Consider the following 27422-nt stretch of genomic DNA (forward strand, 5'->3'; position numbering starts at 1 on the left):
ATGTCCTTCTAGAGGCTTGGGGTTTCACGAAGGTGGGAATTGTAAACTAACCTGTATATCAAGTCAGTACGGCCTCAAGCATAGTCTGGACATAACCGACTCTCCGTAATTCAGAGTTACCTTTGTGGAAATAGTAATAGACTTTAGCTACATTTTGTTACTGTCAACTGTTTTTAGTTCCCGTGTTCTGACTGTGCGCCCAGTTGCTGAATTTATTGTCCATCACCGATGGAGACCCCGAACTTTGAATGGACCGTCCAAGCTGAGAATTTATTCATAAAGGACAACTTGGCCTCGCGCCTAAATTCTCTATAGGGGATGGAAATTGCTAGACCAATCCGGAAAACTGAACGCTCGGTAGCTACTAGGCTAACTCATATAGCCACTCAGTTCCACCTCATTATTTGGAAATTCACATTTTGCTGCTAATACTAAAGTTCGTCCTCCATGTCAAGTCGAGACGAGAGTCTAGTGCATATGTACAAGAGAACGTAATTGACGGTTTGGCGCCAATCCGGTCGAAATGTAAAAGCTTTAACTTTCAACAGTACCACTTATATGACACCAGAGTGTGAAGCTGTAAGTATGCCCTACATTCCACAATTCTGTCCGGATACGGCAATATCAATGGATGTGGCATTCGATAACACGACCATACCCACGTTCTTGTTTATTGAGTGTATGGGTCATGCTCGCTTCCTTGTTATTGCACCAACATAAAGCAAATACAGCCGAGCAATCCGAGTACAAAGTATAGAGCATGACTAATTTATACCTTGATATATTATTGGCACATTGAACGAAATCAATATTCTCAACACCCAATGTCAATGTAGGTGACGGAGCGCTACCCAATAATTTAAGATGGCTGGCTCTTGAATAAATGGCCGATTCATCTAGTGTGATACTTCTGGGAAGTAGTCGATATATACTCGATCATTGTCTACTTCTGGCTCTCCACTTATCATCCGGCGTTTGAATCACTTGAAAATAAAAATGCCTAGTTATCCGATGTCGGGCCTAGACTTGATACCCCTACCCATGGCACCCTATTCTGCCTCGGCTAATATTACTCATTTTGTAAAATCTCAGGGATATAGAAGGATATGTTGCTTATATTCTGTTGATAAACCGAACTGTGAAAACTCTAACTGTTTTCAACATTTTGTCAAATAATATGTACCTGTCATTAAATGCCATTAGCATTATCATGGCTGACAGGTTCCGTACTGATAAAATTAAATTGTTTGAAACATTGAAGGTAGGCCATAGATTAGTCCGAGTTACAGCCTCCTGCGCTTTCCTTCTGCTATAACAATACTTTATTCTAGAAACTAATTATATCACTTGATAGTTAACCAAGCACCATAGAGATTTTTTTTTGACGTAGTAGTTCGGCATTTTATCACCAGCAAGATGTACCATTCATATTTTAGGATAAAGCTCAGAAAGCGTGTGTTTGTTTTAACGCTGAAAGACACTTTTATACATCGGTGTCGGTTAGATGGTACTCAAGGAGTATAACAATCTAAGTAACCAAAGCAAGTTTCACTGCCTGGGTGGTCTTTTTAGAAGAAGAAGGCGAAGTTTCCAGCGACGTTGGTCTCAAGTACATGTGTAGCGTGTCGATTTATTACATGTAATACATGTGATTACATAGTTGACTCTATCAATACGTAAACTTTGACTGATGAAACTGCTGTGTAGCTAGGAGACTCATACGTGATTCGGTGTGGGTTGAGTGTAATTAGATGTATAGTGTCTACATTTAGTGTTACTATAAAGTCGCACATTAATACCATGAGTATTTGAAATTGAAATGATTAATTTTTTTCTCAGGAGGCGATAAAGAGTATCCTTGCAATCTACTTAATATCGAGGACTTTACCAGTGGATGGTAATAAGGTAATATATCCCAAATCTAGCAGATGAGAAAATGTCTTCACTTGGCCGGCTGCACTTGCACCGTCGCCATGTCAGCAAACGCATTACTATCCAGTTGATGAACGGCGGCGCTGTCATCGTCCGATCCTTCCAACTTTCTCTTCGCATATCCTCTAAAGCCCGGAACACTAGTTAGAAAGTGCAAGAGAGGCTTTTGCAGTGGAAGAAAACCAGTCCGCTCCTGGTAAAGCATGCACGAGATGGTGACCATGATGAAGAGCCAGTACAAATTATAGCTGATCACCGAGCCGTATGTGGCGCTATTTTGCCAACCCAAGATGGCATTGAAAACATCCCATCCATTATCAATCTCTGGATTACAGCAATTAACGTGCCATACGCTGTTGAAAATGTTGTATGAGCCGGGCCCGGAACCGGCCTCGGCGACATCAGACCCGACCTTGGTTTGGAATGTGTGGAATTGCAATTTCCACACAGATTTTGAGAACATGCCCGCGGCAATGAGGTAGAGTACACAAGTAGATGCGATCAGGAAGAGTTGGATTGACATGACATTTCCCCCACGGTAGATCAACCATCCGACCAGCAACCCTGCCAAGATTCCCGTAACCACGGGGATGGGAAAGGCAGTTGCTGGATAACCTAGAGAAACACCGCCGACGAAGACGACTCCTTCGAGCCCTTCTCTCAGACAGGTGATGAAGGGCAAAAGGAACATCGAGTACCGACGTGCCCAGTCGCCGAGAATAAACTTTTTCTTTTCGGTGTGCTCAGCAAGAGCCTTTGCAATCTTAACCTGCCATTTGGCTTGGGTCTTGTTAATGCGTAACAAGGCCAGACCCATAATGGTGACGATAATTGCAGCAATCAGGTAGAAGATACCCTCCCAAAGATCTTCAGATTTGGACCACAGGTCATGGCCAAGTCCATAAAAGACACCGATGAATATACCGCCGATGATTAAGCAGAGGATAATGCCAGCGCCGGAGCCGAGCCAGACCTGACGTCTTAGTTGTTTATGTATTTTCGGGTCCTGGCCAGGCTGGCCGAGACATTGCTTGAGGAACGACAGCAGCACAGAAACAATAATAACCGCCTCGAGGCATTCTCGAAAGACAATGAAGAACACCTGCACCGCGAAAACGTTGACCATGGTGGGCGGGCGCACAGAGAGACCGACGCAGGGAGATCAGATGATGGTGCAAGGAAAAGTGCGCGGTTGACTCCGGGCCGGCAGGGTGCCAATATTAATAGAGTATGCGGGCTGTCGCGGAAGGTAGTGTGTAGCGATGTAGCTCTTTCGGTATCTGAGCGTCGTACGATGGACGGCACACGGATGAGCCAGAGTGGGGGTTGTCGCCGATAATGGCGTTGTTATGTCACGAATTATTCAATAATAGTCATGATCGAGATGCCTTTTGCAGAGTTTTTCCTTCCTTTTTCCGCTGCGGATCGCAACAACAAATCCCGCAACCGCGCAGAGAACCAATTGTCTTATCAGATCATCAGGGGCAAGCCCGCTGCGCGGCCATTGGCTCGCTTGCTGAACGCACCTCACGAGCGGGGCCCTCCTAGCCAATCAAGTCGTTATCTGATCGAAATAAGATATTTCAAGCTCCTAGCGGCGTGCCTGCGCCCAATGAGAGACCGCACGTGCCAGTGTCTCCGCTCGGGCCGCGGCGATTTTTGTCGCTCCATGTAGAGAAAAAAAAGTGACTGGCCGATCAGATAACAGCAAGCTGCACCCCTCCGCGTGACATGGTGATGCGATGATCTCGTGTGATTGCATTCCGTTTTTCGCTGCTTGGCTGCTTTTTATTTGCTAACTTCCTCCCTGCTGGCGAATATCTCCGATTTGCATCCCGGAACGGTGTATCTCTCTTCATTGTGGCCTGGCTCGCGTGCGTCCAATCTCTACATCTGCGGATGAAACGCGGCTATGGCTATCCTCAGGCTGCTTGTGCTGTTCATGGCTGCCGTATGGCAGGCTCAAATGTGTCTAGCAAAGACAGTCACTCACGACTTCAACGTGACATGGGTGACGGCCAATCCCGATGGGCTCGCTGACCGCAAAGTCGTCGGTATTAATGGTCAATGGCCGCTGCCCGTCATCGAAGTGGACAAGGGCGATCGACTCGTAGTCAACATGCACAATGCCCTGGACCGCAGTGCGTCAATTCACTTTCATGGCATGTTCCAGAATGGCACCAACGGCATGGACGGGGCTTCGATGGTCACTCAGTGCCCTGTACCCCCAGGCTCTGATTTCACCTACAACTTCACTATAAACCAGAGCGGAACATACTGGTACCACTGTCATACTGACTATTGCTATCCAGACGGCTATCGTCAGGCTCTGGTTGTGCATGATGATGAGAGCCCCTTTCACAATGACTATGATGAAGAGATGACGATCACCGTCAGCGACTGGTATCATGAAATGACGGAGGATATTGCACCGAAGTTTCTATCGGTCTACAACCCCAAGGGAGCAGAACCAATCCCCGATGCTTTCCTTTTCAATGATACCATGAACTCAAACTTAGTCGTAAAGCCCAATACGACGTATCTACTGCGACTCATCAACATCGGCGCTTTTGTTGCACAGTACTTCTATATTGAAGACCACACATTTAAAATTGTTGAGATTGATGGCGTCTACACGGAGCCTGCCGAAGCCGACACTCTCTATATTGCAGTCGCCCAGCGATACGCAATCCTCTTGACTACGAAGAATACAACGGACAAAAACTACCCAATTGTCACAGTTGCGGATTCAGTCTTGCTGGATAATATTCCTTCCGATTTGCAGCTGAACCAGACCAATTGGCTTCAATACAACGCTGAAGCTGACCATCCGCAAGCCAACATCACCGTTGACGTGGCCTCGGATCTCGTGCCGTTTGACGACATCACTCTTGTTCCCACAGACGGCACCCCTCTACTGCCAGAACCCGATATGGAGATACAAGTTGACGTACAAATGATGAATCTTGACAACGGAGATGGCTATGCCTTTTTAAACAACATTTCCTATACCATGCCAAAGGTGCCTTCGTTGTATACCGTCTTTTCGGCCGGCGAGTTAGCAACCAATCAAGCCGTATATGGCGAATTCACCCATCCAATGGTTCTCGAACACAACCAAGTGGTGCAAATCGTGCTGAACAACAATGACACTGGATCTCATCCATTCCATCTTCACGGCCACAATTTCCAACTTCTCGATCGCCAACCTCCCTATGGGCCGAACTTCTACGACTATGCTGACGGCGACCCGGTCCCTTACGACCCGAACAACCATACCGCATTTCCGGCCACGCCGGCTCGCCGAGATGTCTTTGTCCTCCCTCCACAGGGGTATTTCGTGATTCGTTTCGTGGCGGACAATCCCGGCGTATGGATTTTCCATTGTCACATTGATTGGCACTTATCGCAAGGACTAGCCATGATCTTGATCGAAGCACCAACCCAGATTCAAGGCGCTGATCGGAGCAACACTCCTCAGCAACATTTCGATGTCTGCAAGGCCGCTGGTATCCCCTATGAAGGCAATGCCGCTGCCAACACAGAGGACTACCAGGACTTGACAGGGCAAAATGAGCAAGTGGGCTGGTTGCCCGCAGGATTCACGGCGAGGGGTATAGTGGCATTGGTGTTCTCCTGTATAAGTGCCGTTTTGGGAGTGGTGTTTATTGTGATTTATGGGCTGTCGGATATAAAATTCAAGACCACTTCTAATATCGCACAGCCCACATTTGAGACTACTGAATCGGTGGCTGTTACAACAACGGGAAATAGGGCCGAGAATTACAGGGACTAAGACGGTGCTGTTAGAAATTCTGGAGATGTAGAATCACTTCGGGATATTTCCTTTCAATTTTAAAGACATCTTAGAGTGTGAAGCTTGTTATGATACCTCAATTATCATTTCTTTTTCATTTCCTGCTTCCTATTATAGTATAAATACAGATTGATTTACAATACTCTTTCCTCCTGTCGCGAATTTTCCGGGATTCCCCCTTTTTCTTTAGTTCTTGCTGGTTCTTTATCAAAGTCTGTTGTTTGTCGTTTCATTGACAATGATAACGCGGCAGGATTGTTGTCAGAAATCTCGGTCGCGTAGTCAGTTGTATGCAGGATCTCTCATCCCCAGACCCCACAAATTTGGACTACTCGGTACTTGTAATCCCAAATTTTCCTTTTTTACTTTGAAACATCACATGGCAGTACCTCTTTAATACCCAGTTTTCTGCACTACCTAACGTTTATTTATAATTAATACGGTTTTCCGACTTTATGCCGATCAAACACATTCCCGATCCTGCGCACATGAGGATTTACGCGTTGGTCTCAAAGCCTTCTCGGAGTATAGACATGGGAGCTCATATTAGATAGCCAAGTTCAAACGGAATACTAGTGTTAGTGTTGAGTGTTTGCAGGCTGCTTACATGTCCTAACGCTATGGGAATGTCAATAAGCTAGGGTATCTCAACCAAACTGGCAGTATTGTATCTTGTGAATACATTATATCCTGATATAGACAAGTCGACCGAATTGGATGATGTCATGGCTTCCTGCTAGATTGTTTACGGATATTAATTTCTCTTTTAGTTCCATGTACCTCTGCTGCGTAAATGCATTGCGTCAATTCGAAGTCAATGCTCCCCCCCCCCCCCTGCCCCCCTGGTCCTACGCCTAGTACTAGGGAAACAGAAAGTTGAATCGTGTTTGGGTATGACACCAAAAGAGTCAGGAGAAATTGGCCTGATTAGGGTTTAAAACGTCTCGTCGCCATATAATTTCCCTTTGCTGACTTGCTCCAATTACCCCTAAACCCGATTAGAAAATGTAATTGATCCATTCGAAGATCATATACACTAATAAACAAGACACAAGTTGCTTGACAATCGCGAGTCGCGTCACACCCGCCACTCAGCTGGGCATTTTCATTAAAAATGACGGTCCCTGTTGTTAGATACGATCCATTCGTATCTAGCGGCTCCGCCCATGTATGTATGCACGCGCAGTTCTCGATCGCCAATTTAGGCATAGAATTGGGTTAAGGTATTCAAATGTTCAGATGACCGTGGATCGCAATAGTCGGCGTCAAATGACAGGCACAACAGACTGCGCCTCAGACTCCTAAGTGCCTATCGTCATTGGGGCTGTGCGGGTTTCATTTCGAATGTTACGTCGCATAACTCAAATCCCACTAATCATCACATCGGAACTTGTTAGCCGTTGGTGATTTCTTGTAGTACCCTATCAATTACAGCCCCTGAAGGTAATAAAGACGTGTAAAGAAAGAAAAATCCCTGGTGGCAGTGCTTTCAAGTGTCGGTTATAGAAAACACTGAATATAACGTCACAGTATATGAAAGTATTGAATCTTATGTCTTATATACTTTCGGTACCCCAGCACATGTGGACCATGAGGCTTATCTAATTTAATTCTGCGTACCTTAGCACCATGGCTACCCAAACATCATCAAAAGAAAAGTCCGAAAATGATTTTCACAACATTGAATCATACGAAGGACCTCCACCTTATAGCAAGCCACCCGCTCTCCACTTCAGCGAACCAGGTCCGCCGACCACACATTCCGTCAGTAGAGATCAGTGTATTGCACATTTGAAGCTACTTTCAGTGTTTGCCGAACTTCGTACAACCGTTTCTAACACTGACGGCCTGTTTGGAATAAACGATTCTCAGGCTGCGAGATTCGTCCCGAATCAAGAAGCACAATCTCTTTCACTTGCACGTATTAGAGAAAAAAGATGGGCCGTTTTTACGTCAAGAGCCGCTGATCGCTACGCTACGTGGTGGTCTAAAAATCCATTCCCATCCGACGAATATATTACGCTAAATGATCTGAGAGCACCAAGGTATTCGACGATCACCGAAGGGCTGAAACCGTTTCAATGGGAATCCAGATATCTTCCTCCACTAGGTATGAGCTGTGCCGCTTGATATCTGCACTTTAAGTCTAGTCATTAATTATTGTTTAAAATAACTAACCCGATGTTGGGATGAACATACAGATGTCCTCATGGTATGGCATGCTCATGCACTCAATCCTCGTATATATTTAGAGGATTGTCTACGAGCAGGCAAGATACGGTTTTGGTCTACGGAATTTCCATGGCAACTAATTGATAAGGCCATTGACTGGGAAAATATTGAATACAGTCCAGAAGATGAGGCGAGAGTTCTATTCCAGAAATTAACTGGACGTCTTTGGGAAAATCAAGATGAATCATATGAAAAAAATTTGAACTGTTTAAGGTGTACGGAATCCTTTACAGTTCCTTGGACGACGGGAGACATTGGCCTAAAACTCGATGACGCGTTTAAAGACTGTGCCGGCTACGCAGACAACAGTTTTGATGCTTCATGCCCCTCGTGCAGCTATAAGCATAATCTCCAAACGATGAGAGTTGCAAGTTTTCGTCAGGATGTTCAGGCCCTTGTCAGTACCGGCCGTCCAATGCCCGGCAGCCTGCTTAATGCCCAGGGACTCCCCGATGGGAGCATCGAATCTTCCTTCCCAAGCCGTGTTCTATCAACAGCAAAAGTAACGATACTCAAAGTTACAACTCCAATGGTAGAAAAAAACGAACTCAAGCGGTCAGCTGCCAATAAACGCATAGTAGCGGGAGAGATAGGCAGCGTGAAGGATATGCTAGACATTCGAAGTCTTATAGAGTACACTATTAGTAGTGACAGTATAATGGCCAAAGCAAATGGTGGGAACGGCACAAGATTAAGTCTAGAACAAAAGGGCGCTATGCGCAAAACAATCGCCCATTACTGGGAGAACAGTTCTATATTTGGTCTTGACTTGGTTGGAGCGGTCATGCGGCAGGGCACGTTTATCCAAAAAGTGGATCACCTGGACTGGGTACATTCGCCCACACTTTCTGCGACAGTTGATAAACTCATCCGAAAATATGGCGTTTTCTTTGACATCATGGTAAAACATATGAAAACAACCGTGCCTACATTGGATGTCGATCTTGCTTGGCACACACACCAACTATCGTCATCGCGATACTTCAAATACTCTAGAGCGCAGTCCAGAAAGTATGGAATAGAAGTTTTCATTGACCACGATGACAAGGTGGATGAAGGGAAGCTTTCAGAAGCATTCATATGGACCTGTAAAACATATGCAAGTGTCACTAACGGAGAAGTCTTCAGTGAGTGTAACTGTTGGTACTGTGAAGCTGTTCGCGAGGTCAACTTATACTCAGGATTATCTGCTATTCTCACATCTTCGTCCACTCGAAATGCAAGAAATCAAGCGGAAAAGTTGCTGAACGACCCAACTATCCCCACTGAAATGGAGAAGTCATCTCATATCTCGGCACACAATGCTGTGAGTGTGCGAGACGCTTCGGGTAGATCGCGTGCGGCAGCCAAAATTCGAGAAGCACAATTGCGCTCTGCTTGGGAGAAGGCACATAGAAGAGCCCAGAAGTCTCGCAAAATGAGCTCAACGAAACCCTCAGATGCATATCATGGACGTTTTAGAGTATGGGGCCATCCATATTCCATTCCTTTCTACGCGCCTTATATGTGCGACGCCTCCATAAATAGTAGCCTTTATGCAGATAATCCGGCATGTAAAAGCGTTGGAGTAGGATCCTACGGCAATTGTGCAGCAGGCCTATGTGGCGGTAGTGGTGATATGGCTGGCTGTGCTGCAATGGGTTTATCGCTGTAATTGATCTAAATTTGTCAAAGTCTCTGCAGCGCTCTTGATCAACCAACGAGCCTTGACGTGTATAGATTGAAATATATCAATTTCTAAACCCGCTTTATTGAGGCATAAGCTATTCCGTCTTCTTTCTTTCGTTAGCGTGATCTTTACAGAAATTATATGATGGATAAGTACTTGAATTGTAGAAAAATGTCCAACTAGCTGATTAATAAAAGGACAATGTAACAATACTACAAAATCCTACAAACATAGCAATGACCCGCTAGTAAATCCATGCATCCTTTAAAATGTTCCCCCAACTGGCATCACAATAACTCAATAACTGCTGAAACGCAAGTCTTTCAACGATCAATCAGGAAAATCCCGTCGGAGATTGAGGTTTATAGCTCTACTTCTTTTCAGGCGTGAACAGGGGCAAGATTGTATAGTTAAGTTTAATGAACTTAATGCAATTTGTATTTATGTATTTAGAAAAGTTCTCATCCACAAAATTGAAAGGGGCACAGCTTCCATATATTTTCATATATCAACGTTATCAATTCTTAGGATTAGGCTGCCTGACCATGATCTGCATTTAACACCCTGATCAGCTTGTAGTTCCAGGTGCGGTCAAGAAACGACAGAAAATAGTTTTCAGGGGTTATCTCACAGCAAGAGGCAGTTTACCCGTTTGTCCATATGGAGTTAGATCTAACGACAATTCTTTCACTACTTCGAACCCTGCCTTTTCATATAGCCGGCGACCCTCTGGTGTTGATTCAAGACTAGTTATTAAGCCTAGCTTGTCAGCCTCATCGAGGCCCCATTGAAGCAACTTCCGGCCAATTCCTTTTCTCTGGTGCTCAGGATGTACTAATAATGCTTGCAAATACACTCTCTTATGCAATGCGGTGATCTTGTTGGGATCACTTTCTCTGATGTCTATTCTGCTGCTCCCGGCCTCTTGAAATTTAAGCGCTTGGCGCTTGGCTTCTGCCACCATCCTTACCCAAGCACGGTTGACTTCAACTCTTGTCTGGGGCAAAGGAGGTGTGTGAAGCTCTTCCACACGCTCTTCGACGGTTTTGGTGAGCGCCTCATTCTCGTAGTGAATGACCCAGCGTGATTCGCCAACAATTTCTCCCGTCTCGTCATCAATGGCTTTAAGTGCAACCCAGCGTTTCGGTGGTGTTATCTGGCTTTCGTTATTTTCATTTTTTTTAAAATATGGACCGAAACACTGCTCAGCTAATGCGTCTAGTGTTTCCGTTCTGAGCGGACCATCGAATAACACGGAGTGTGCTGATCGGAAGCAGATGTCGCTTAGTTTAGTCAATGTTTTAATATCGGACTCCTCAGTTGAAACAATGATGATGGCCATCCTGATGTCGAATTGAGTTGTAATTGGTAGCGAATTCGTTGCATAAGTCAATTACAAGTTGTGAACTTTTGCTTCTTATCCTTTTTCTCTAGTGTTTCAAACTGTTCTGCCTAGCCCCGCATGTAGCACGTATTAATATTCGGCGAATATTCAACATATAACGGACATTATATTTCCAAAAAAGCTTCTGCCTATTTTAGACTACATAAGGATAGTTATCTCATTCTCAGACGGTTGGCCACTAAATTCTACCACCTACTAAGCTAAGCCGAGTAAGTGAGATCATGCCTCTGGATGCAGAACCGTCTAAGAGATAAGGAACGAATTTGTTAGGAGTTAGTCAACGCAGAAGAGACTTTAACTTTTGACCTCAACGATCTCTCTATATGATCTTAAATCAAAATTCTACTCCCAACAAATTATATATCTAAGAGATATACTCGTATTGCTTTTTCACCTCTCAATCTATTGAAATTTTTATACATTAGAAATTTTTCAAAATTGATTTTTATCACGTAATCATTCTCGTAAACAATCACTTTTATAATTATTATTCTAATAATTAGTTTTTTAATTATTAGTTTACTATAAAAATTAGTTCTAGAAATAAATAAATCAATTTTCTAAAACCTATTAGGCCCTTCTAAAAGAATTAGCTGAAGCTAAAGTAGGCAGGCAGTGAGACTAGTTCTCATCTGACTAATCCTTCGGAGTTGGGTCTGAGAATGAGATAAAAGAAGAGGAGAAGTGAGGAGCATGAAGTATTCCATTTTGTTGTCATGAGTCAGTTTCTCGCGTATTTGACGACTAGTGATGATTCGATGTTATATCGTGTTGATATCAACCTACATATGTCCTGATGTAGGTAATGGTGGGAAATAAAAGTAGAGCCGACTTTTCCCTGACATTGAAGGTCTTTGAAACTTGTTTTTCTCATTCAAAACAGATTCAATGTTATGTAGTGAAATATATCACTTGATGTCTTCAACGCATTATGATATGAGCTGTAGAAGGATATGATTGAGCAGTCAACTATTTCAGTACCTTGACATATGCCTATTTAGCCTATCTACGTTTATTATGGATAAGGCATGCTATGAAGTAATATTAGCATTGAATAAAATCTCAGCAAAAAAAGAGAAACTAGATTCCCTGGGCACTCTACATGACCATGACTTCGATATTATGATAGATATGCAAGACCAGTATAGTGACCTATATTTTCATGGTTGCTAAATTATCAGTACTTTACTTGTGTCACAAGCGTTCTTTCTCTATATCTGGAACACTTTGATATCAATTGAGCGACGTCTCATCACTCAACTTGGCGAAGGACTTGGAATGCAGATCGTGTAAACGATTTCAATAGGAAAGTGTAAATAAAAGCAAGGAGAAAGTATTGAATGTAAAGCATACTCTGCGTCTACCTTTCTGGATTGTCAGATCATGGAGACGACGCTATCACAATGTTGGACCAACCTTTGAAATGAAGTAGCGGTGGCTAGAGTAGATACATATTATGCATGTTGCGCAGGAGCTAATTAGTTAGATTATTTATGAACAATAGATACAGAGGATAGTTACTGGGATCACTATAGTACGTGGAATGACGCAAGGGGGCTCGGGGAGAGCAACTACTACTGCTAGTACTTAAGTTTATGATGAATCCCTTTATTGGCGGCGTAGTGAGGGCGGTCGGGCGGTCGGGAGATACTGGCAACAAAGAAGGCAAGAATCAATGGCGTAATCCTGAAATTAGGCAGCATCATGAACACGACGCATTTTTGCTGCCTTGTGGGCAAGTCACCTAACTATGAATAGCGACAAAAGGACGCTGCCGTATGGTTATATCTGGAATGCATATACACGAATGTTTTGAATTGCGGCGTCCATACGCATATCCAAATTCCTTTGTAATTCAAATGACTCTTAACTAGTCATCCATATCAAAGTACAGAGTTGCATTGGAGTTATGATGCACGTATTTACTAGTATGTGGATACAGCATAGCAACGGGTCGAGTGCATTCAGGCCATTGAGACTGCAAATTTTCGCTTCAACTTATCAGCTACATATTGATCCTGAAAAGTAATCACTGAAACAGACAAGGATACATTTGATAAGTTCAACAAAAAAAAAAAAAAAAACAAAAACAAAAACAAAAACAAAAACAAAAACTGGGACGTCCGAGACGCAGCGATATCGTTAAGCGTACCAACACCCATTTTTGACAGCTTGGTATAGTGAATAGCGTGCTCTTCAATGTCCATATGGCCCTCCACTTATGAAATTGCTTTATCCACGGTTTGAAATATGAACCATGATGAGTATAGGCTCTGCATTCAGTCTGATTCTTCGGCTTGTGGTACACAATGTGAGATGCAAGGGCAATCAGTATCATGTGATCAAAATTGGTGGGCTGCTATCATCAAATCAAACTCTTTTCCGAATACAGTGTGTAACAGCGTTAATATTTTATTTCTTCTCGTGTAGCTTACCGTCAACTTATCTCTGAGGTGCAGTAACAATCGGCCGGTTTTTCTCGCGTTTTTGCTCAGACTTTTGTAGATAGAGATGTCACCAGGGTAAGAACTAGCCATTGTCATCAACTATGCTCCAGAACCTACAGTAACTTCTTATTCAAAGTGACTGGACGGGGCATCTTAGTCATAGATGTATTGTATGACTCAGCGGTAACACAACTCAGCAATTAGACCAGTCAGATTACCGGAAGACATTGAGAGACGTAAGGAATGACATCCTGCAGAAAGACTAAGGCAATGTTTCGGGACTCTGCAGCCGCCGGTGCGGTCATATCAACAGACACGTCGTGCCACGGGGCTACATGATGGGCATCCACATGCGTCCAGTCATGCACGCACGATCATGATCAGCGATAATGCAGAACACTCGTGGTTCTGCTCGCCATTGATTCTAAGATCTCCACCATCTAGGGTTCCTCCACTGGCCTGCTGGGTGCACAAACGCCAACACATAAAATAAATGGAGACATGTTGGGAGACCACATGTGTATCTAGAATCAAGGAAAAGTCCCCCTCTTCTCTTCGTTGTAGATAGCCATGTTTAACAAGATGGTCTCTCTAGCGTCGGGTTAGCCACCTTCAACTGGATAATGGTGTAGAAAGTTGTTTGATTGGCCTCTCCATCCCCCATCTGTGGAGCTTAACAAGCAAGGGGAACCGAGAATACTATTTGCTCAATTAAAAAAAAGAGAGAGAGAGAGAGAGAGACTATAACAATACACGGTGTGGAATAGATTAGGGTTTTTTATTTTTAGTTTGGATTCGAGGTAACCAATTAACAACGGATCATTATTACCTGGGCAATGACAAGTAAAGTTATAAAACTCAACCCTCGTCCTCCATACTCAGGCTAAATTCTTATCTTCAACCATATCAACTTTTTGGCCTGCTAAGAGTGTCATTTCCATTACTGATTATCGCTGAAATCACTTTGAATTTTCAATTTTTATTGAATATCCAGTTAGACATTAGAGTCGGCTAGCATTCCACTATCGCTATTACTCGTCGGAAGACCTATTGCTAAAGACCTATAACAGTGTCCGAAGATTTTTCATAGAATCAATAGCTGTGTGCTCCGTGTCTCGGTGGTTTGGATCATTACCGCTCCGAATAGATGTCAATTATGGAGGAAGGACGAACAGGTTTCCATACAGTCGAAGAACCACATCCCACGAAACTAGTTGAAGAAGGGGCACGTGAAATGACCCTTTCTCTAGAAAACAGTTGTGGCTAACAGTTATTGATAGAGTCTCAGTGAGAAAGTGGTGACGGTTGATGATCTGCGCCGCGCGGTGCCAGAGTACTGCTTTGAGCCGAACCTTTTCTTGTCATTCTACTATCTTTTTCGCGACCTCTTCTACTCAGCTGTTCTTACGTGCGCCCTATACAAGCTGCTACACACACCTGCAGTGCTACAATCTAACTGGTTATATTATAGCGTTGTCAATGTCTATGGCGTCTGTCAGGGCCTCGTCTGGACAGGCCTGTGGGTGATTGCTCATGACTGTGGCCACAGTGGCTTTTCGCGCTGGAGTGCACTGAACGACACAGTTGGCTTCATTTTACATTCCTGGTTCTTTTCTCCCTACTTCTCGTGGAAGTCCACTCATCGAAGACACCACATATATGCCAACCACATCACAAAAGATCTCAACTACGTCCCACCGTTGCGGCACCAATACGCCGAGAAGATTAACGCCGCAGCTGAGACCTTAGAAGAGATAGGTCAAGACGCCCCAATAGTGCTTTTTATCCGCATCCTACTTCAACAAGCCATTGGTTGGAACTGGTATATGTTGACTAATATAACCTGTCCCCCCACTGCCGTGGTGAAGAAAGACATGTCGGTTTGGCGACACAGCCATTTTGATCCTTGGGGCGCGCTTTTCTTTCCATCAGAGTGGCCTTCGATTATCATGTCCGACCTCGGCTGTCTAGGCACAATGACCATTCTGTACTTCATGTATCAAGCATTTGGGTCCTTTGAAACTTTGTTTTGGGTTTACATTGTCCCATGGACATGGGTGAACCACTGGATAGGTAAGAATCGCTTTCATGATGTGTTCCTAGTTTGTACATCTCTAATGTCCGCAGTGATGATCACATATCTCCATCATACTCACCCTTCAGTACCCAAATACTCCGACGAATCATGGACCTTCCTACGCGGTGCCACTGCCACTATCGACAGAGACTTTGGTATCATTGGTACTCACTTCTTCCACCATATTTCCACTGACCATGTCACTCACCATCTATTTTCTCGTATCCCGCATTACTATAGCCCTATAGCTAGCAAGGCTATTATTCCATTGCTCGGGAAGCATTATCATGGCCGTGGAGATTTCAGCTACGATGCCCTGTCTACCTCCTTTAGCCAGTGCCAGTGGGTTGAAGAGGATGGCGAGAAAGATGCAGCTTTTGGTTTGACCCCAGACAAGAATCAGGACGGTCACAAAAGGAGTCAGGCATTGTGGTACCGTGCCGGTCGGAGCCCGATTCCCGAGTATAAGATGCGCGGGGCAGCCCTTTTTTGATGGACCACATACTCTCACATTCAGGGAATAAAAGACATCAGTTTTCTATTTAATCCATTCGTTCTTCAACGTTTGGTTTCCTTGGGCCTTTCTGACATGGAATATATGTTGGAACACGTTTGTCGGATTAAGCCTACTAAGATCTCGGTCATGGATACCTACAATGAGATGACATAATGAACCTAGTGGTGCTACTCAATGCATTACGATGACGAATTCGCAAACGACGGTTACTTTTCTGGTTTCCGAGATGCAGCGCACGGGGTCAAGCCGATCTAGCTTTTCCAAAGAGAAAAAGGAGGGGGGGAAGGAGAGAAAGCAAAAGGATGATATTTAAAGGATTTTTACTGGTGCTTTAAACCCTTTTAAATTTAAAGTCGATTCTTTTTAGAATTTTCTGTGACCACTTGCAAGGCTGATCTCGAATATGTCCAGTAGTTTTTGATAGAGTGAGACGGCTTGGTATTTGAATTCAAATGGTACCAAATAAGCTGGGAACAGTCTTTTCAGTAAAGCAGAAATTAAGGAGAGTTGAAAATATTCCTTAACAAAGATAGGGCAGCAAATAGTTGATTGTCATGATATTTTCTCGCAACCAGTTGCAAGTCAATAGGAGAACCTTCAAAGTTTGATGTCTCCCACAATTCCTTGACATGCTGACAGGCATCACTCAGCGGAGCATAACCAGGGTCATACTGCTCTCCCGGTTTTGTCCGAATGGGAGTTGGAAAGACGATGCCAGGATAGTCAACAAAATTGTACAAGGATGTGTAGGTCCAGTAAAAGCCCGTGTCATGGGCACAAGCAGGCCCAACAAAAGCCGGACCAATTACCACATCAACATCTTGTTCCTCCCAACTCTTCGCAAATTCATGTCTGAAATTGTCCCGATCTCTGCGCATTACATTAAGATCTTGCGCAGTTTTCATGCCGATGGCCTGTTGTTCTTTCCAAACCCATTCACTAAGAGGGTGGATTGCCTCCCCCGATGAAAGAATAGCACCTCTACTTACCTGTCCTCCGTCGGGCCAGTACATGTGGAGGATCTTGGACCATGCCTCAGCTGCGCCAAAAGGTTTAAACTCCTTGACCTCGATCAAACTTGCATGTGAGTCATCGGAGAGAAGGTTCTTTGCCCATGAGATAGCTCTCATGACGGGCGGTTGAGGCTGAATGAACCCATCATTGCTGATAATTCCAATTTTTAAGCGGTTCTGAAGTGGCGTTCTCATCCCGGTCCAAGGAATGGGGATCAGACTAGGATCAAGTAGATATGGTTTCGCTGCAAGTATCGTAGTCATAAACAAATCCATGTCTCTTGCACTGCGGCACATTGGACCAGTCGAGCATAAAATATTCAGTTCTGCTGCTGCTGGAGAGGCTAAAAATGATCTCATGGGTAGCGTGTATGACGTTGGTTTGAATCCGTAAATACCACAAAATGCAGACGGACCACGAATACTTCCTCCAATATCAGTACCTACCCCAATGACTGAACCCTTCAAGGCAATTAATGCTGCTTCACCACCTGTCGAGCCTCCGGCTGAAAGGTGAATATTGAAAGGGTTCAGAACCCGGCCCCAGAGAGAGTCGCTTTCTAGGTGCATAAGACTCTGCGGCTGATTCGTTTTGCAGTAAAACACAGCACCTGCATTGCGAAGAATCTCCACCATCTGACTGTCAGTTTCATCCTTGACAATTGTACTGTAGCATCCTAATGAAGAGAACGTCCCGGCCACGGGAATATGATCTTTAATACTAATTGGGATGCCATGTAGAGGGCCGACAGTCTTCCCATTTTCGGCGAGGTATGCGTCTAGCTTCTTTGCCTGCTCCAGTGCGTCCTCCATGAACCACTGGGTCAAACAACAAGTGAGCTGGTGGGCAATGATGGCCCGCTTGGAGTAGGCCATCACTACCATAACCGCTGTATATTTACGACTAGAAATTGCTTCAGCCAAACTGACTGCATCATTCGATTCGGTTATATCGATCTCCTCTGGGGTCAAGATCCCACAAGATGCGGGTATACTAGAGACGTCTGTAGGAGGGTTCTCAAGAATCTCTCGAGGGAGACGATATTCACGAGGAACTTTTTCGTCGAATACCGAGAGCAGAGTAGATCGTTTCGCTTCAAATTCCGTCGTACCCAGCGGCAAGGACCCTGATTGAATTGTGGGTAAGGATCTCACGGACATATTGACAACTTCTTGATATTTGGAACGATGTGTAGCTAAACTTCGTATAGTGCGCGACGAGACGAGATGAGAAGCAGGTAAGAGATAATGTCTAAAATCTTATATATAGCACATTTGCAGCTTTATAAGCGATATCGGCTCATATAGGATAGAGAATCCAGTCACGATAATTATGGCCTGGTTAGGACGAGAACGTAGAGGACTAAGTGGGGGAAATGTATGAATAACCAGCTAGCCGGATAAGCCTAATAGTTGATATTCAAATATATGTAATGTCGGACTTAGCTGCTGGTGGTTAATTATACTTTCGGGGCACGAAAACGGTGTAGTCAACTAATCAAAAAGCCATTGTAATAATAATGTTAATTTCAACCCTGAGATACACGGAATGCGTAATTATCCACGATTGGGTGTGGTCATGGAGTCTTGGTCTCAGTACGGCTCCTTGACCTCGCTGGGCATCCGCAGCACCAGCCAACTTGGCAAGTTAGATGCGCCCCATATGGCCATCCAGCACGCAGACAAGTCAGTAAGCAACAGTCCAAGATCATCCAAGGCGGGGAACTGATTGGGTTACAACTAACGCAGGAATGCAGTCCCGGCCCGGTATCTTCAGCGCACAGCCAATCACGTGTAAATGCGCACAAGGGCCGTGATAATCGCTCCTTATCAGTGCAAGTCACATGCAGGCATCCTCAACGATCCAATCATTCACCAAAATCTGAGCAATTGTTAGAGACTTTGCCTTTATATCTACTCGGAGAAGCTTCAAGTCGATCAAGTCGGGTCTAGACATTATTGTTACTAAGTTTTAAGATATTCGGGTCGTTCACAGCGTACATCCTTCTCGTCCGTGGAAGGGGTCTTATCTCTGCAGATGTCGTGCTTACTAGAGATAAACAACATTGATCGGTATTGAAGGCTATTAATATTTACGGTCAGTCGCCAGTATAAAAAGACCGGACAGCATCCCGATACTTGGTTGTTTTTACCATATTGACTGGCATTGGCACTTTCACCTATTATTGCCTTTTAAATAGTACTCTTCATTCATACTGTGGCTATGTCTACAAGTTCAGAGGACATGTCACCTAGTAATAACATCCCGGGGACAGTTCACCTCGTGGATCTAGACCATACCATGCGCGCTCGCCATGCTGGTGGCAGTGGTGACATTGTTCTGGATCCAGCGCCATCTAATGACCCCAACGATCCTCTCAATTGGTCCCCTGGTCGGAAGCTGCTGTCGCTGATCTGTCAGAATCTGTGAGTCGACTGTGCCAAAAATGTGTACATTGGAATCCGAAGACTGATGCCGGATATCTCAATATAGGTACACCTGGTTTGTTGGTATCTCCGTGTCGACTGTTTACTCGGTTCTTGTCCCCCTTTCTAAGGCGACCGGAGTCTCCGTCACCACACTTAACCAAGGAACCGGGTACATGTTTCTATTTCTCGGCTGGGGTTTGCTTTTCTGGCAGCCGTTTTCTCTGAGATATGGGAAACGATTGGCATTTCTTGTTTCGACCGCTGGAAGCATTGTTAGTAAATATCAGGATTCTCCAAACCTGTCCTTTAAAAGCTAATTTAAACCTTATAGGGGACATGTATCTGGGGGTAGGAACCTATTACGAGACTTTTTAGAATATTATTTATACTGACCTAACTAAGTGCATATGTCAAAAGCAACGGCGAATGGATTGCGAAATGTATCCTGCAAGGTTTCTTCACTGCTCCGATCGAGGCACTCCCGGAGCTTTCCGTAACTGACTTGGTAAGCTTTTCCTTTTGTGTCTATTAATCTCACGTATTGTTGAGAATATTGCTTATGGAATTGCAGTACTTTACCCACGAACGTGGTACTTACATGGGCATCTATGCCTTTACCTTGGCAGGCAGCAACTACTTTGCTCCCGTCATCTGCGGATTCATCGCCGAGTATCAGGGATGGCAATGGGTTTTCTACTGGCCATGTATTTTCCTGGGAGCGGTATTTATATTCCTGGCCTTGTTTATGGAAGAGACCAATTACAATCGCAAAACAACTGTAAGTTCCGCGGAGACTGGCTCGCCAAATACAGAACCGCCTCAAGAAGAGAAAGCCCCAGTTACCATGCCGACGCATGGAATGACTGAGATCGGCGAGGTCTACGCGCCATCCAAATCGGCCATTCAGAAGATGTCTATTTGGCATCCAAACCCTGGTCAAAATATGCTCCACCATGCACTCCAAAGCTTGAGGTTTCTTGGATGGCCAGTTATCTTCTACGCTGGATTCTCCTACGGTTCCTATCTTATTTGGTTCAATGTTCTCAATGCTACATCCTCCATTATTCTTTCCGGCGCGCCCTATAACTTCGGCTCGTCTATGGTTGGACTTAGCTATTTATCATGCTGCGTCGGCGTTACTGTAGCTTCGTTTGTTTCTGGTCGGCTGAGTGATTGGCTCACAATCAAGCTTGCGCGTCGGAATAATGGTATTATGGAGTCCGAATTTCGCTTGTGGCCTTTCGCTATCTGCGTTATCCTGGTGCCATTCTCCCTGATTCTTTGGGGTGTTGGGGCTCAACATGGTGTCCACTGGTTCGGACTAATTGTTGGCATGGCGGTCCTCGCTTTTACAAATACAATGGGAATCACACTGAGCGTCAACTACTTAGTTGACAGTTACCATGATATTAGTAGTGACGCTCTGGTTACTGTCATCCTTGTACGGAATACCATGTCATTTGCCATCAGCTACGGGTGAGTTGTATGACGTTTATGTGAATTAAACTTTGCAGAAGAACACGGAAGCTAATCCAAGAGAAAAACTCATAGGATCACACCATGGCTAACAAATCTGGGATACCAAAATTGTTTCGTCTCAGCGGCGTTTATCGGTATGGCAGCGTCATCAGTATTCTTTGTCATGATCAAATTCGGAAAGGGGTTCAGAGTTCAGAGTGCCAGCAAGTACTGGGGTATTGTCAACAGTGAAAAGTGCAAGTTGGCCGTTGAGTAAAATGTTAATGACCAATTAGCAGTGCGATGTAGAGCGTGAATAATTAATTTTGAATGCATTTCCATCTTCGATAGTTATCTCTAGGCCAGTATAGAAGACAATACAGCGATTAGAACATATAATCAATGGCACAAAAGTGCTTTCAGAACTCCATAAGGTTGGGTATCAGGGGTGTAAATCCCATGGGGTTATGACAAAAGCTAAGATGGTTTCACTCAGATATCACAGTTTACACAGCATTTCCTGAGCATCAAACAAGTTCCGGGAGCGTCAATTGAATTTGCTCCTAGGCTGAAAATCGACACAGGGAGTTCCCTAGCCATTATTAAGGTGAGTTCTCAACCTATTACTAATCTAACAACATGTAGCCTAGGTACATCTGCCCGTCTTTATCAGGCCTGAGCTAGTTATCCCCGCACCTTAGCGATATCCCCGCCTTGTCTAGCTGTCCACCTAACCAATAGTTTCTTTGTCTCAATTGACTCATTGCGTTGAAGTCTAACTTTCCATTAGCCCGACGTCCCTATAAATTAAAGCATTCGAGCCGACTATTTACCTTGTGTATTCCCTGAGCGGCCTAGCGCCGTGCGAAATTATGGTAATTCAATTGGCTCGGCTTGACGCAAAGTCTATCCGACGGTTAATGTCTGTTATCTACAATGCCCGAATCTGCGAACTTTGATAGGCCCACGGAGGTTGACGGCTATCAGTCTCTCCCCTTGTTAGCTTCTTGTTGTTAAATGATCTTTGCAATCCTCTGTGATAACTTTAAGGTCTCAATCCATTCATCGGTCAACAGAACTACCTGATTGTGATAATGAGCAGTCCTTCGCGAGCCAAATTGCGGACCAAGACTGGTTGCCTTACATGTATTGCCAACTACACCGTGCGGGTTTTTATCTGTTTTCATTCTAACACTTGCCGGATAGGTCGAAGACGGCGGAAAAAGTGCAACGAGAGATATCCTCTCTGCGAACGATGTGCTATTTCTGGTCGTCAATGTCTGTGGCCAACAGCAGCAGGGTTACTCGACACCCGCTTCGCGACTCATGATCGGTCACGGCACAGAACTGCGACAGGTTCAATAATAAAGGTTCCACATAGACGCTCCGAGTTTTCTATTAGCGCCGCAGGTGAAAAGCAAGCCACCACAGAGAAAGTCCCAGTCATCAAATTGACTAGATTTGAAATTCTTATGAATTCAGAATCTGAGTTGATGCGCGAAACCATGGCCTGCAACTTGAAGCAGATAATCATTCGCCATTTCGTCGAGCATTACTACAGCTTGATTCTTCTTCCAAACTGCCACCCTGGATTTTACGATGGATGGCTTAACGAGATACAGGATTTGATGGTGCATCACAAGAGTCTTTTTTATTCAGTCCTGGCCTGTGCTGCATCTCATCTCCACTTTATTGACGGCTCCTCGCAAATGCATCACCTCGCGCTTACCTGTTATTCAACCTCGCTCAAAGAGGTCTCACATCTGTTAGCAAAGACCAGCCGTCTGGAAAATCACAACGGCCTCCTGATGTCCGTAATGTTACTCTATTTACATGGTGTACGTTTCCCTGTTCATGTCCGTGTATCAGTACATACCGTTATTCCTTCTTGATTTCTAGCCGTTAACACAGTGATCATCGAGGTTCAGTGCATCGGCTGTGATACAATTGCAGATATACCTTGTCATGTCAACGCTGCAGCACGCATTCTTGCAATGAGACTGTTCCGCCGCTCCATAAATATCAATGGACTATTTGACAGGCTAGCTATCGAAAGTGTTCTCTATCAAACCTTTCTTGTTATGACCGGATTATGGTCAGAGCCTACTCGATTAGATTTCCACTTTGACCCACGCTTCTGGATGAAAGCCGAGAAACTACTGACCCAGTCAACATGTTTTCCGGAAGGGTCAACCAGCTTGAATAGTCCTGTTCTCGGGGTCCCCGTTTCATTCTTTAGGCTTGGGATATTACTCCGCCAGCAATATCTAGATTCATTGCCCAGAAAGTCAGCTATCATTGATCAGCTGCAGCCCGAGGTCAAGGCTTGGCAAGCAACATTGTTTTATAACTATCGAACTCGGATCAATGACAACTATGACAAATTCATCAGTGAGGAAACATATTACAGGGACGCATCATATTTATACATCATCATTATCTCAGTGCTGTTGGAGCAACTTTCAAGAATGGAGACAACTATCGGACCTACTCCAATGGAGTCGAGCGACTGTTGGCAAATCAACACGGCAGTTGAGATTCTTCAAAGTCATCGATTCGATACTGGATGGTCCCGGTGTTTTATTGGAAACTGGCCAGTTTATACTCTTGGCTTTCTAATTAGTTCTCCTGAAGATAAGAAGTTGGTTCTAGCTGATTTGGAAAACAGATGGGACAAACAAAGATCTACGCAAGTGAATCGCTTCAAAATTGACTTGGAAAATACTTGGGCTTCGCGAAAAGAGTATTCGAGTATTGATTAGTACAGCAATAGCAATGTTGGTCATATTCACTTATATGAGGTGTTAATTATGAGTTAAAGCTAGACCAGTGAAAGCATTTTTACCGCTAAAGATGACGGTCTTGTTATGACCATCAAGATCGGAGCGGTAAACTGACCCGCCCATATCAACAAAGTAGATGTGCTTGTTCACATTATCCAAGGAGATACCGATAGCCTACGGCACGTTAATTATCCATAGAGTAGACCGTGTTCAAAGTTATGATAATAGGACATACCTCATGTAGGTGCCGAGTCAAAATATCGAACTTAGGAGCGGCAGACACCTCGCTGTCGCGGCCGCTGCCGACATAGGTGCGGTTGACCGAATTCCCAACAGGGTACTCACCGCGATCTGTCCAGTAGAGAATTTCCGTATCCGGGTCTATTTCCAGATCTATGGGTTCAGGCAGGTTCTCAAGGAGCAGTTCGATATCAGATCGAGTGACTGCAGTTGCTCCAGCCAAGGTATTGATATTGGCACGGAAGATTCTTCCCTGGCCTGCTTTGCTGGCACCCTTTTGCGTCCAGTAAAACTTGCCGTGCTTGGGGTCGACGGTAATTCCGACGCACTAAGTCAAGTTAACGCAATCCGCATTTTGTAAAAAGGTGCTGGGGCGAAGACATACATGCCTGGCCTGATCACTCTTCTCGACAGGGTTATTGAAGTCCCCGGTCTGAACTAGAATTTCGTGCCCACTGCCATCAAAGTTCAAGCGATGCACGCGCATACCCTCCCGGTCAGCAAAGTAGATCTTCTCATTGACATGGTCGATGGTCAGTTGTTTTGGGGTATGCGCAACACCCGCTGGGACAATAACCTTGCGGTCTGAGCCATCAAGTTTTGCAGACTCGATAGTTCCATCGTTTACAGCTGGGCTACCCATGTTGCTCCAGAACATACGGCCCTGAGACAAGCTGATACCGATGCCATCCGGGAAGGGAAGGTTGTCCACCAGCTTCCGAACATTGTTGCCATTGGCAGACGCAGCGTAAATCTTTCCAGATGAGAAGAAGTTGCTCGTCACATTCTCTCCAACCCCAATATCTAGTACGTACAAGGTCGGGGCTGCCAAGTTGTCATATTGGCTGACAACGTCCTTCTTCGTGGTGTAGCCCGCAGGATAAAGACCACCCTTTCCACTCTTGGCTCCGATTTTCCCTTGGCTGACGTAGTTCTTTCGCAGCCAATCAACGGGATAGCTAGGCAGTCCTCGCTCCTTGATATAATTCTCTTCAATCAAAGCAACGGTGTCAAGACCTACTCCATCCATCGCAGCGCAGGGGCCAGTTTTGGCTCCAAACAGCTCAACCTATATATACCATTTCCAGTTAGCATTCTGTTTTGGTTCTTGGTTCTGTGAGATAGAGGATATGCACAAATAGTTCGTCAATTTCCTTCGGGTCAGTGACTCCCTCTGCCAGAATCATCAATGTTTCTCGCTTCATGGCCGCCCACAGACGGTTAATAATGAAACTGTAACATGGTCAGTATCGGACTTAATCCTACCTAGCTATCTATTAGACGAGAAAAGAGACCTACCCAGTCGATTCCCTGCGTGCCGTAGCAGGAAGCAAACCCACTTCCCGGTGTTTCTCCTCGAGGAATGGGAAAATGGCAGGATCGGTAAATGTACTGGTCATAAACTCGGTGACTCGTACAGGGGGCATGGTGTAGTGCACGTTTAGAACGCGCTTCTTTTCCTCATCATTCAATTTTCCCACCATAAGCCGCGACTTGAACGAGGAGGAATTGGAACCCATGATGCAATCCTTGGGGGCTTTTGCAGCCAACTCAGCAAATGTGCTAATCTTGAGGTCGAGTTTCTCGGGAACCGCCTCGATGACAAACCAAGCATCTTTAACAGCTGATGCCAGGTCCTCGTATGTATTATATTGGCCTAGTTTGATATTGGTGTTTCCAAAGGTTTTGTAAAAGCTGGCGATATTATTGTCGATGAAATTAATGGCCGAGGTCCGTTGATCCGCACTCGGGTCCCGAATCGCGACATTGTATCCTCCTGCAGCCCACACACAGGCAATTCGACGGCCTATATAAATTATGAGTGGAATGGACGTATTTTCAAAGGAGGTAGGATCCGTACCGAGCACACCGGCACCTAGAATTGCTACTGTGCGATTGCCGATAATAGGTTGTTTCCAGGGCATCTTTATATAACCTAATGGAGTATTTCTTGAAATTTTTAAAACGGGGAGGGGTGCGGGGAGAGAGTGCTACAACTAAGAAGCTGCTTGACGTCCTATTTATTTGTTCATAACTACGAATAATGGCTCAAAGCAGATGTAGTAAGTTCAAGAACAGTACACAGCTTGAGCGTCCTGCATCTGCGATAATAACTGGCATTCCCCGCTCCTCCGATTTTAAGCTCCATAGATACCACCGGTTCGGGTAACTGATGTCACGAAGACAAGAGTTGAACAGCGAGATCCGCAAACAGCATCGAATTTAGAGATTAACATTCCTCTGCGGTTATACGAAGTGGGGCCGGATCTAAAACCGCGACGCAAGGGCGATGGTGACGTATCCGTTTTCAGAAGCTTATATAATGCCGAGTACCTCGAGAGTAATCGATTTAGGTTACCCACCACCTTCATTCACAGATCTAACCTAATCTAAGCGAAAGGTAATTATATCGTTGACCAAACTCGATTGTGTGGATCTCATTGGATGTTGACATCATTGAACCTGTGCCATTCGTTGTGTCTAATATAAAGCGCTACATCTAGTAGCTTCGATATTCAGCCCTAGACGTTTGTTGGAACCTGGGTAAGGCTCTGCATAAGAAAGGCACTGCTTGAAGGATTCAGTACTCTGTATAGATAAAGTTATATATTTCTATTGGATTGAGAGTAATTTTGATTAATTCTATTAAGTTTAATTAATTTTTCCAAGGTTGGTTTTTTGATTTGGATAATTATAAAATCTTGTTTGATTAAAATTTATTTGCTGTATAACTAGCTAATGATTAATAAGTTAGTGAATATAACCAGTGGTACAGAATCTACTTATAGTTGACTGCTAACACCGAGAGATATAGGCATGTACAAATATTAGCATGACCGAAGGGTTGGTACTGTGGCTTAGTAGTAGATCAATATAGCTCTAAATCATATAATACAGTACATAGATATCATTCTTAACACTGTGCTTCTAATATGTCATTGATATCGATACGCTGTAAATCATTTGTACATGTCATTGCTGCGGGGCGATGAAATATCGAAGCAAAAATTAGCTGATACCTTATTTATATAGCCCTAACCTCCAATACCAGATTATTTATGATTAGACAATTGATTTTCGCACAACGATCAACAACACTTGTTCCTTGTGCACATCGACCACAGTTAGTAAATGTTTGGGGTTGCAATACTTCTTAACGGGTATATCTAACGGCGGCTTTCCTAATCGGGATTTGAACTAGGCTTGGCTCTTGGCATATCGCCATCGCAAATCATGACACGGTGACAGTTTCAGGCTCCTGAGCCGGCCCCTTGGCCCCATTCCTTTGCTTTGAGTTTTCGACTATTGAGTAGCCGTCGGTTGGTGGATAGTTAATTACTTGGCAATCATAACACGATCCATTCAATCGTAAACCTTTCAATGACCCTGCACAACGTAGAC

At 44.5% G+C, this 27422-nt stretch overlaps 9 protein-coding genes across 9 annotated transcripts; 5 read left to right on the plus strand and 4 right to left on the minus strand.

Annotated features, from left to right (window-relative positions):
- Nucleotides 1–1807: 1807 nt before the first annotated feature.
- On the minus strand, nt 1808–3367 carry BGW36DRAFT_389203 (high-affinity iron transporter). Its single transcript, XM_046217312.1, has one exon. It carries the CDS (start codon nt 3056–3058, stop codon nt 1943–1945), a length of 1116 nt encoding a protein of 371 aa, XP_046066900.1. The 5' UTR covers nt 3059–3367; the 3' UTR covers nt 1808–1942.
- A 217-nt stretch (nt 3368–3584) lies between these two features.
- BGW36DRAFT_389204 (Cupredoxin) lies at nt 3585–6224 on the plus strand. The gene has a single exon (XM_046217313.1). The coding sequence runs from the start codon at nt 3845–3847 to the stop codon at nt 5726–5728; it is 1884 nt and encodes a 627-aa protein (XP_046066901.1). The 5' UTR covers nt 3585–3844; the 3' UTR covers nt 5729–6224.
- A 1129-nt stretch (nt 6225–7353) lies between these two features.
- BGW36DRAFT_59024 (uncharacterized protein) lies at nt 7354–9651 on the plus strand. The gene is made up of 2 exons (XM_046222453.1): nt 7354–7859; nt 7951–9651. The coding sequence occupies exons 1-2, from the start codon at nt 7379–7381 to the stop codon at nt 9633–9635; spliced, it is 2166 nt and encodes a 721-aa protein (XP_046066902.1). The 5' UTR covers nt 7354–7378; the 3' UTR covers nt 9636–9651.
- Nucleotides 9652–10105: 454 nt separating this feature from the next.
- BGW36DRAFT_389207 (acyl-CoA N-acyltransferase) lies at nt 10106–11032 on the minus strand. The gene is made up of 2 exons (XM_046217314.1): nt 10282–11032; nt 10106–10200 (listed from the first exon to the last, which is right to left on the minus strand). Exons 1-2 carry the CDS (start codon nt 10990–10992, stop codon nt 10168–10170), a joined length of 744 nt encoding a protein of 247 aa, XP_046066903.1. The 5' UTR covers nt 10993–11032; the 3' UTR covers nt 10106–10167.
- Nucleotides 11033–14649: 3617 nt separating this feature from the next.
- On the plus strand, nt 14650–16473 carry BGW36DRAFT_420186 (delta-12 fatty acid desaturas-like protein; the record flags this gene model as incomplete). Its single annotated transcript, XM_046219491.1, has 3 exons — nt 14650–14731; nt 14799–15575; nt 15630–16473. The coding sequence occupies 3 exons, from the start codon at nt 14650–14652 to the stop codon at nt 16070–16072; spliced, it is 1302 nt and encodes a 433-aa protein (XP_046066904.1). The 3' UTR covers nt 16073–16473.
- Nucleotides 16474–16555: 82 nt separating this feature from the next.
- On the minus strand, nt 16556–18270 carry BGW36DRAFT_411511 (putative amidase; the record flags this gene model as incomplete). Its single annotated transcript, XM_046219174.1, has 1 exon — nt 16556–18270. One exon carries the CDS (start codon nt 18268–18270, stop codon nt 16594–16596), a length of 1677 nt encoding a protein of 558 aa, XP_046066905.1. The 3' UTR covers nt 16556–16593.
- A 1084-nt stretch (nt 18271–19354) lies between these two features.
- Nucleotides 19355–21274, plus strand: BGW36DRAFT_306212 (putative MFS transporter; the record flags this gene model as incomplete). Its single annotated transcript, XM_046212130.1, has 6 exons — nt 19355–19536; nt 19604–19811; nt 19871–19887; nt 19942–20044; nt 20111–21015; nt 21091–21274. 6 exons carry the CDS (start codon nt 19355–19357, stop codon nt 21272–21274), a joined length of 1599 nt encoding a protein of 532 aa, XP_046066906.1.
- Nucleotides 21275–22502: 1228 nt separating this feature from the next.
- Nucleotides 22503–23864, plus strand: BGW36DRAFT_465590 (uncharacterized protein; the record flags this gene model as incomplete). The annotated part of the gene is made up of 2 exons (XM_046222306.1): nt 22503–22857; nt 22909–23864. The coding sequence occupies 2 exons, from the start codon at nt 22503–22505 to the stop codon at nt 23757–23759; spliced, it is 1206 nt and encodes a 401-aa protein (XP_046066907.1). The 3' UTR covers nt 23760–23864.
- On the minus strand, nt 23802–25945 carry BGW36DRAFT_401091 (uncharacterized protein; the record flags this gene model as incomplete). The annotated part of the gene is made up of 6 exons (XM_046218705.1): nt 23802–23954; nt 24016–24348; nt 24406–25089; nt 25157–25253; nt 25320–25827; nt 25882–25945. 6 exons carry the CDS (start codon nt 25943–25945, stop codon nt 23802–23804), a joined length of 1839 nt encoding a protein of 612 aa, XP_046066908.1.
- Between the last annotated feature and the right edge of the window lie 1477 nt (nt 25946–27422).

Source organism: Talaromyces proteolyticus (genome assembly GCF_021365285.1).
Source record: "Talaromyces proteolyticus strain PMI_201 chromosome Unknown BGW36scaffold_13, whole genome shotgun sequence".
Classification (NCBI taxonomy): domain Eukaryota; kingdom Fungi; phylum Ascomycota; class Eurotiomycetes; order Eurotiales; family Trichocomaceae; genus Talaromyces; species Talaromyces proteolyticus.

Coding starts and splice junctions, on each gene's coding strand:
- BGW36DRAFT_389204 (XM_046217313.1), top strand. CDS start 3,845: ATGGCTATCCTCAGGCTGCTTGTGCTGTTCATGGCTGCCGTATGGCAG.
- BGW36DRAFT_389203 (XM_046217312.1), bottom strand. CDS start 3,058: ATGGTCAACGTTTTCGCGGTGCAGGTGTTCTTCATTGTCTTTCGAGAA.
- BGW36DRAFT_59024 (XM_046222453.1), top strand. CDS start 7,379: ATGGCTACCCAAACATCATCAAAAGAAAAGTCCGAAAATGATTTTCAC. Junction 7,860..7,950: donor CAGATATCTTCCTCCACTAG/GTATGAGCTGTG, acceptor ATGAACATACAG/ATGTCCTCATGGTATGGCAT.
- BGW36DRAFT_389207 (XM_046217314.1), bottom strand. CDS start 10,992: ATGGCCATCATCATTGTTTCAACTGAGGAGTCCGATATTAAAACATTG. Junction 10,201..10,281: donor CGGGTAAACTGCCTCTTGCT/GTGAGATAACCC, acceptor TGTTAAATGCAG/ATCATGGTCAGGCAGCCTAA.